Genomic DNA, 9,531 nt, shown 5'->3' on the forward strand with positions numbered 1-9,531 from the left:
CTCGATCTCTCTCAAAATAAATAAATAAACTTAAAAAAATAGTTATTTTTTCTCTCTCCCTCTCCCCTCCAACCTTCCCATTAACTTGTTCAAGGCATTTTTCATGTCTTCATTCCTAAGAGTATAGATGATGGGGTTCAGCAGGGGGGTGACAGCGGTGAAAAACACAGCCACCACCTTGTCCTCAGGGAGGCTGGTAGATGGGCGGGAATAGATGAAGATGCAGTGGCCCAGGAATAATGTGACCACGGTGAGGTGGGCTGCACAGGTGGATAAGGCCTTCCGCCTGCCTTCGGACAGCTGCTGCCGCAGGCTAACCAGGATGACTGCATAGGACACCACAAGGACCACGAAACAGACCACAGAGATCAGCCCACTGTTGGAGATGATGAGGATTTCAATGACGTGGGTATCCGTGCAGGCCAGTTTGATCACCTGAGGTACATCGCAGAAGAAGTTGTCGATCTCATCGGGACCACAGTAGGGCAGCTTGATGGTGAGGGAGGTCAGTGCGATGGAGTGGATGGTTCCCCCTGTCCAGAGGGCCACAGCAAGAAGCACACATACTTTCCAGTTCATAACTGTCATGTATTGCAGGGGTTTGCAAATGGCAACATACCGATCATAGGCCATGATGGTGAGGAGAAAGATCTCTGTGCAGGCAAAGAGGTGCAGGAAAAACATCTGAGTGACACAGGCATCAAAGGAGATGAGCTTCTCTTCTGACCATGTATCTATCAGCATCTTGGGGACTGTGACAGTGGAGTGGCAGACATCGATAAAAGACAGGTTGCTGAGGAAGAAATACATAGGGGTATGGAGCCGGCGGTCATAGGTAATAGTTATGACAATGAGGATGTTCCCAATCAGTGTCAGGACATAGAAAGTGAGGAACATGGCAAACACAGCCACCTGCACCTTCTGATTTACAGATAAGCCTCTAAGTCGTATATATGTGATGGAAGTGGTTTGATTGAGTAGGCCGGCCTCTTCCATTCTCTTTGTTGGACACTCTGTCAAGAATTAGGAAAAAAAAATAACACTTAGCATCTGCATCAATCATTTGGTCACTTAATTTCTTCTTTGTTTGACTTTTTCGTCCGTCAGTATCTTATTTTAAAATCCCTATTCAGCACCTTAAATCATGCTGGACACATAGTAGGTGCTACACACACGTTTTTGGAATAATAGTGTGTAGAATCATGATTCACCAAGAGATATAAAACAACCTCGGAGAGGGGAGGACTTATGTTTAGTTATAAATCTTTACAGGAGAAAAAAATTAAGATTTTTCTACCCCAAGAGAATAACTTGCTCAAATTCATACAAATCCTGGCTTTGAGCAGTTTTCTTTATTGCCCGTTGCCTGCATTCTTCACTCCCGCAAAATACTTGCTCCTCTGTTGGCTTCTGCCGTGATGCCCTGGGACTGTAATGGGAATGATCTGGTTTTCAGAAGGCAGAGGCTTTTCACCAAGCTGATGGACAACCAGCAATATGGCAATTTCTTTAGGGGAGGCTGGATAAAACCCAGGAAACCTTGGAGAATCTGGAGAGAGTGATGGAGGCTTGCTTTTGCTCCACCCCTCAGATGAGGGCAGACTTTGCTCATTCTTCAGCTGCAGATCAAGGTCCGGGACCAACAGCCTCACTGTCCTCACTAGATTATCCTCAGCTCTTCTTAAAGTTCAATTCTGTTGTCTGACCCACAAGTAAAACATGGTTCTTTTATTTTCTTTTAAATTAGTTTCCCTTTGACCCAGGCCTCACTATTTAAAAAAATTTAGGGCGGTGCCTGGGTAGCTCAGTAGGCTGAGCATCCGACTTTGGCTCAGGTCATGATCTCACAGTTCGTGGGTTTGAGCCCCGTGTTGGGCTCTGTGCTGACAGCTGGGAGCCTGGGCCTACTTTGGATTCTGTGTCTCCCTCCCTCTGTACCCCTCCCCTGCTTGTGCTCTGTCTCTCTCTCTCAAAAATAAACATTAGAATTTTTAAAAATTTAATCATCCTGTGCTTATCACAAAAAATGCACTCCTTCATCCCCATCACCTATTTCGCCATTCCCCCCGCCCCCCTGCCCCACAATAACCATCAGTTTGTTCTCCATAGTTAAGAGTCTGTTTCTTGGTTGGTGTCTCCCCCCTCTCTCTTCTTCCCCCCTTTGGTCCTTTGTTTTGTTTCTTAAATTCCACATATGAGTGAAATCATATGGTAATTGTCTGTCTCTGACTTTTCACTTAGCTTTATATTCTCCAGTTCTACCAATGTTGTTGCAAATGGCACAATTCCATTCTTTTTCGTGGCTGAATAACAGTCCACTGTGTATATATACCACATGTCCTTTATCCATTCATCAATCGATGGACCCTTTTTCTTTTTTTTTTTTTTTTTTCATTTTTCAGGTAGAGAAAATGAGGCACAGAGAGGTAAAGCAACTGGCCCAAGTTCACAGAGAACTGTAGTAAGAGCTGTGCCTGGAGCTCAGGCTCTCTCTGCCCCTACTCTGACCTGACTCATTTATGTGATAATTAGGGTGCTAAGTGGAATGTGTCTTGGTGACCTGCCTCTTCCTCTCCTTGGTGCCCTAGGGCAGCTTGGTTGGGCATCTGTGGGGAGTCTCTCTTCTCTCCCTTGTCTTCATGCTGCTGCCTCCATGCATGGCCTGCCGAGGGTGCCCACCCACGCAAGCCGCCCTCATGGTTCCTTAGGCCCTGTAATCCTATGCTACCTTATTCCCATCACTGATCACTGCTGGTGCTTTACCTCATTCCTCAAGGCCAGGCTCTCTGCCAGACAAATAAATCAACTCCACATTGCTTATGAAAAAAGACTAGAGAACGCTTTCTCTTCTGCTTCTAATTATCTTTCTTCTCAATTATTTCCTATTACTCATCCTGCTGGTCTGCTGACAGTGGCCCTTTTCATTGTCTATATCAGAGGAAAGACTGTGGTAGTATCAAATTAGGGAACTAGCGAAGTAGAGCCATGGGAAAAGAAAGCATTTTTGGGGCAGGAGAAGTATTTCAGGTAACATTTAAATTAAATTCGTGGTGTCTAGAACTTAGAGTAATATTAAGTAACATCTTAATGTAGTTATGGATTAACTTTACTATTTAGAAATTTTTCTTAGAGTGTTCACTTAAAGCTTCTGCTCCAGAAAGCTACGTTGAATGATTTACAATCTGTTATCTTTTTAATTTATTAAGTTCCAAAAGGAGGATTGTAAATTGAAAGCTGAAGAACTGAGCAAGAATGGAGCCAGGAGTTTATTTTAAATCAACATGGAGGGGCGCTGGGGTGGCTATGTCGGTTAAGCCTCTGACTTCGGCTCGGGTCATGATTTCACGGTCTGTGGGTTTGAGCCCTGCGTTGGGCTCTGTGCTGACAGGTCGGAGCCTGGAGCCTGCTTCAGATTCTGTGTCTCCTCTCTCTCTGTCCCTCCCCTGCTCGAGCTCTGTCTCTCTCTCACAAAAATAAATAAACATTAAAAAAATTTAAAGCTCATACATAAAAAAAAAATCAACATGGAGAATTTCACCTGCACAGATAGCAAAGGGTGTGCAGATTGAGAGCCTTAAAGACATCTGTTTCATCATCATCATCATCATCATTTTTCTATTTCTTTGGAGCCATAGGAGAAAAATGCTTTGAAAAATGGAGATGTGCCCAACTGCAGTAGAAATTTTGTGTTGGTTTAGGTCGAGAATACAGTGCACAGAAGGAAAATCTAATGTCTATTGCATACGTTTCAGAAACATGGAGGAAAACAATTAAGAGCAAAAACAGAATAACACAAAAATGTCTATAAACACTCACCCTGGGTTGTTTCCGATGCTCCCAGCATCTCCAAAGAGAACTGAATCGTCACGGTCTTGTAATTTCAATATCAAATTATTTTCTAGTAGAAATAGCACAAATTTAAAGTTGGACAAATCAAATAACCCCATTTACCCTGATTTTTCCATGAGGATGGCCAGAATCCTTAAAGTTCCCTCGGGCTTTGTTCAGTGCTAGTAAGTCACAGTAAATATATTTCTGCAAAAATCATCCCTTCGTACCTATATTATTATCATATTTTTCAGTAAGTAGAGCATGTAACTCTGCCCTAAGATTTTCTAGAATTGGTTTCTGGTCAACTGAAGATGTGATGTAAGCATGGTATGTTTTTTGCACTTTTTCAGATGATATTGATGGCAGAATGATTAAAAGTAGCTACCAACCACTTTTGCGGGCCGTGCTAATTTACCAGGAGACCTCTAACACAGAACTGGACCTAATTATTCAGAATTAGTGTGACTGAGGCATTCTGTTTCCTGTGCAGCACATGCTCTATGTGTAAGTTTTATATTGCTAGCGTCAGATGGATTATTCCACCAAGGACTGAAGGGAAATCTGTCCAGGAAGAAAATAGCTGGGGCTGGCAGCTGCAGTGTTGGTGTTTTTTTAAACCTGAATTCTATAGGTTTTATGTCCTTGGGACCTTTAAAGCAATGACATCAGCCTGCTATAGTCACTAGTTAGAAAAAGTTAATTCTGTGGGGACAAAAGTTACAGACCTTGCAATTGTCACTATGGGAATTTAATGGGAAAGCAAGACTTCTACCTCTAAATCTTTAGGATGTGTTTATACATGATTAAATGAACTACTATTTAGTGATTGCTTTCTATGAGCTAAGTATTAGGTGAGGGGCTTTTGTGTTTTCTTATTTACTCCATATAAAAACACAGAAATGAGGAATGGGCCATGGGGTTGAGATTTTAATCGGCTCTCTGCCAGAGAGGTCAAGTGTTTGAACTTCAGAGTCAGATTGTCTGAGTGCAGATTCCAATGCCCTAGATGTATGCATTTGGGCAAGTTATTTAACCTCTCTGGGCCTCAGTGTCTTATCCATAAAACATGAACAGCAATGGTAATTTTCTTTTAGAACTCTTGAAGTTTTTGCAAAGCATGTGGCACTTGGCAAATATGTTGCCTATGTTAATACAATTATGCAATATGCAATTCAAACAATCAAACAAAAAAGCCACCACTGACTAACAGCCAACTCTTTTGGCAACATTTATTCATTGTTTTGTATACAATGAAAATGTAGAACCTCTTGCTCTAATTACCCTTTGGCTTTCTCTGTTTAGATATAAGAGCTTGGCAGTTTAAGTTGGTGAAAGAAGAATCCAAAGAAGAAGAATGAAGATCATAGTTGGAGTCTTTTTTTTTTTTTTAAGTTTTATTTATTTAAGTAATCTCTACACCCGTCATGGGGCTCAAACTCACAACCCTGGGATCAAGAGCCACACACTCCTCTGACTGAGCTAGCCAGGTGTCCCCATACTTTGAGTTTGAATTTCAGGATTGTATAGTTTTTGTGGGATGGTTAGGATATATGAAATCCAGGGTGTGGAGTTAGAAGTAAGCCTTATAGTGGACTCTTCATGTAACAGTGTGTAGAACAGACGATGGGAATAGGAGGAACAGTGTCAGAAATTACCAAAAATTCTTATTCCTAAGGACTTGTGGCTTGGGCTACTTTTCCCTAGTTTTCTTGTTGAATTTGTTGCCATTGATCAGAGGCCAGACTTGACTGCATCGAAAAACCCAGAGCTTCCAGAACTTACAGATATTGCTACTTTGTCAATGAGGGGCTTATATTATACTGTCACTTTGACAATTATGATATGCATTAGGAAGAGGGATATACTTACCGTACTAATTCTCAAGTATTTTTGGAACTGAGATACTTTATCATAGGTAAAATATACCAAGGATAATATAGAAAATGATGTTCAATTGATTATAGGGCAATTACTTTAGCCACTGTCATTGATAACATGCAAGGTTAAGAAATTAATTTTTGACCTCCTAACATACAGTTTCTGTATTTTCCCCCTTCTCGGTAGTCCTGTCTCCCTGGCCCACTGTTTCCCTCTCTGCCACTTAAGTGTCCCTCCCAGGCTTTTCCTCCCTGGAAGTCCCTCAATGCTCCAACACTGTGTGTTCCCATTCTCTCTGCAGAATAAATGAAAAGAATTGTTTACACTTGCCTAGCACTATAGAGCTTGCAAATCTCTTTTGCACTCATTCATTTATTTGATCTTCACAATATCCCCATGAGGTAAGAGCGTTATAGAAAAATGAGACTTGGCATTGAGTGATTTTCACAGAGTTTATATGTTAGGTAAGTACCTGAACCAGGGCTTGAGCTCAGGTCTTCTGCTGTTGAATTTGATAACTTACTCTATTACCTCACTTGGATACTGTACCTCATAGAGCAGCAACACTTAAAAGATGTGCTTGTTGAATCACATAGAGATTTTTCATCAGTGTAGGGGAAAGAGGACTATTTGGTATTCTTTGATCTTACTGATTCTTTCCTTCTTCCCATTCTATTTATTCTCTTCATTTGAAAAGATCATTTGAGGGGCGCCTGGGTGTCTCAGTTGGTTGAGAATCTGACTTCAGCTCAGGTCATGATCTTACAGTCCGTGAGTTCGAGCCCTGTGTCGGGGTCTGTGCTGACAGCTCAGAGCCTGGAGCCTGCTTCGGGTTCTGTGTCTCCCTCTCTCTCTGCTCCTCCCTTGCTCATGCTCTGTCTCTCTCTGTCTCAAAAATAAATAAAAACATTAAAAAAATTAAAAAAAAAGGAAAAGATCATTTGAAAAGTGATATGGTCCTCACTTATAAAAGATCACTGACTCTCTGCTAAAAGCAATCAATAAGCAGTCAATAACCCAGGGTATATGTAATATCATACTTATAATAGTATGAGATAAAAAGATCCATAAGAACAATGATTTGTTCCTATAAGGAATTTACTATATATATATATATATATATATATATATAGTGAATTAAGGTGACTTCTATCCTAGGATTCAAAGAAACCCATTGAAAAAAACTTTGAAGTGATGTCAGTAAATGAAATAAAAATTAGTGATGTAAAGTGAACTTTTTTTTTTAATGTTTTAAAATTTATTTTTGAAAGAGAGAGAGAGAGAGAGCACAAGAGAAGGAGACACAGAATCTGAAGCAGGCTCCTGGCTCTGAGCTGTCAGTACAGAGCTGATGTGGGGCTTGAACCCATGAACTGTAAGATCAGGACCTGAGCCAAAGTTGGACGCTTAACCAACTGAGCCACCCAAGTGCTCCTAAAGTGAACTTCTTTCTCAACCTTCAAATCAACAGAACGTGCATATTCCGAGTGAGACCATCATTCTGTCCTTCACACAAATGTGCAGAAATCAGACCCTGGAAGGAAGCTACCCATCACCTATCTACCCCCTCTCAAAAGAGACCAGCCAGTCTAATCTCATCAGTTCTTGTCTACCTACTCATTTCAATTCACAGCATGTTGGAACCTTCTGCTCGACCCTACCTACCCTTATCTCTTTAGGACTTGGTACTTTTCTGAATCAAGCTCATATCCTTCTCTGACCCTGCAAACACTTCATTATGCTCTCTAGCTAGCATTTTACAAGTAGAATCCTCTTTTCTGTACATGACCTTTGTATTCCTGCTCTAAGCCTTCTTAAGTAGTCCACATTTTTTCTCCTATGCCAGGCCTCAAGTTTTAGTAGGTGCCCCCACCCCCCCCTTTTTTTTTACAGCTGTTGATTCAGATAATTTGTCTTTTCTCCTTTGCAACAATTCATATCCATTGAAGAAAAATTTTTCAGACTATTCCACCTGTAACTTTTTCTTGTTGTGTACTCAATTTCCATCTTGGCCATTCCTCTGTCTTTCCAAACATTTTGGCACTTGTCATCTTGTACAGAGATGGTCCATATAGTACTCTTGTCCCGGTTCTTTGATCTCCACCTCACCTCAACCACACGACAGTATAGATGGTCTCACCTTAAAGTTTGGACCACTACCTCAAATAGGCAATTTTGCTACATTTTCCAGAGTCAAGTTACTTTTTTTTACTCCATGGTGACTATTTTACACTGTCTTTAATAACCCCTTCTACTTTTTTAATCTTAGCTAAAGACTTGCTTATTATTTCACCTGTAATTATTTCACCTTATTATTTCAGTGAGAGATAGAAGTAAGCAGAGAGAACTTTCACCCCATTCCACTGCTAAAGCCATCCACTGATTTGCATCTGAACTTGTAAACTCTGCCCACTCTTATAATGGATATCCTCTTCTTCCCAAGGCCAGCCCCACCATTTGGATTTTGGATGCCATTCTTTATGTCTCTCGAGGACTTTGCTCCTGCAGTTCTCTGTCTCCTGCATCATCAAAATTTTGCCATTGTTGGATCATTCCCGACAGCACACGAACATGCAATAATGATTCCAGTATTGACGAGCCTTTCCTCGACTCCACATTCCTCTCCAACCACCACCTGATTTCTCTGTTCTTTATAAGAAAATTCCTCAGAGGCATAACCTATACTCACTGTCTCCACTCCACCCCTTATCATTTCTTTATTGAACCTACTCCAGTCTGTCTTTGTGCCTCCATCGCTCCACTGAAACCGCTTTTTTGAAGGTCAGCAGCGATGTTCATATGGCCAATTCAATGGGCAGTTCTAGGTCTTTGTCTCATTTAACCTTTCAGCATTATTTAACATAGTCAATTACTTTCTTCTTTTCCAAAGAAGACACCACACTCTCCTATTTTTTCTGCTGTCTTCCTAGTTGCTCCTTCTAAATGTCCTTTGCTGGACCCCCTTCCTTTCTGACCTGTAAATAAAGTGCCCCAAGCTCAGTTCTTGGACTTTTGTTTTTCTCTGATTATGCTTTAATTGACTTCATTCAAGTTTATTGTTTTAATACCATATTTATGCTGAAACCTCAAATGTTTATTTGTAGCCTCAACTTCTTTGAGCTATAGTTTTATATACCCGGTGGTCTACTGGGATTTTTAATGAGTGTCCAAAATTAAAAACAAAACAAAACTAGACCATAAACCCAAAGTCTTAATTTCATGCTACTCCAACGTGATACAGTCATTATCTTTCTTCATTTTAAGTAACTTGGCATTACCTTTCACCCAATTGCTTAAGCAATTAACTTTGTATATGTTCTTGTCTTCTTTCTTTCTCTCATATCCCACATCCACTCATTCATGAGCAAACACAGATGCTTTCTGCCTTCCAAACATATTCTGAACATCACTACTCAGCTGTAGTGTAAGACACCATCATTTCTCTCTATAATTACTGTGATTGCATCTTAATTTATATCTCTTTTCACTCTTGCCCCACTACAACCTGTTCTCCACACAGCAGCCAGATTCATTCTTTAAAAGCACATTTCTCTTTTGCTCAAAACCCTCCTTTCATCATAATAAAAGTTAAAAAAGTCTTTGTTTTAGATTATATATGTTCTCTCCCTAAGGTCATTGCTTACCTCTACTCTTCTTTCTTTTTAAAAAAATGTTTATTTATTTTTGAAAGAGAGGGAGGGAGAGAGAAAGAGAGAGAGAGAGAGAGAGAGAGAGAGAGAGAGAGAGAGAGAATGAGCAGGGGAGGATCAGAGAGAGAGAGGCTCTGAAAGCAAAGAGCCTGATGTGGGGTTCTAACTCACG

At 40.7% G+C, this 9,531-nt stretch overlaps 1 protein-coding gene across 1 annotated transcript; it reads right to left on the reverse strand.

Moving 5' to 3' along the window:
• Window positions 1–42: 42 nt before the first annotated feature.
• On the reverse strand, window positions 43–3,891 carry LOC125167398 (olfactory receptor 4E1). Its single transcript, XM_047861493.1, has 2 exons — window positions 3,817–3,891; window positions 43–1,013 (listed from the first exon to the last, which is right to left on the reverse strand). The coding sequence occupies exons 1-2, from the start codon at window positions 3,842–3,844 to the stop codon at window positions 43–45; spliced, it is 999 nt and encodes a 332-aa protein (XP_047717449.1). The 5' UTR covers window positions 3,845–3,891.
• Window positions 3,892–9,531: the final 5,640 nt, after the last annotated feature.

Source organism: Prionailurus viverrinus, chromosome B3 (genome assembly GCF_022837055.1).
Source record: "Prionailurus viverrinus isolate Anna chromosome B3, UM_Priviv_1.0, whole genome shotgun sequence".
Taxonomy (NCBI): Eukaryota; Metazoa; Chordata; class Mammalia; order Carnivora; family Felidae; genus Prionailurus; species Prionailurus viverrinus.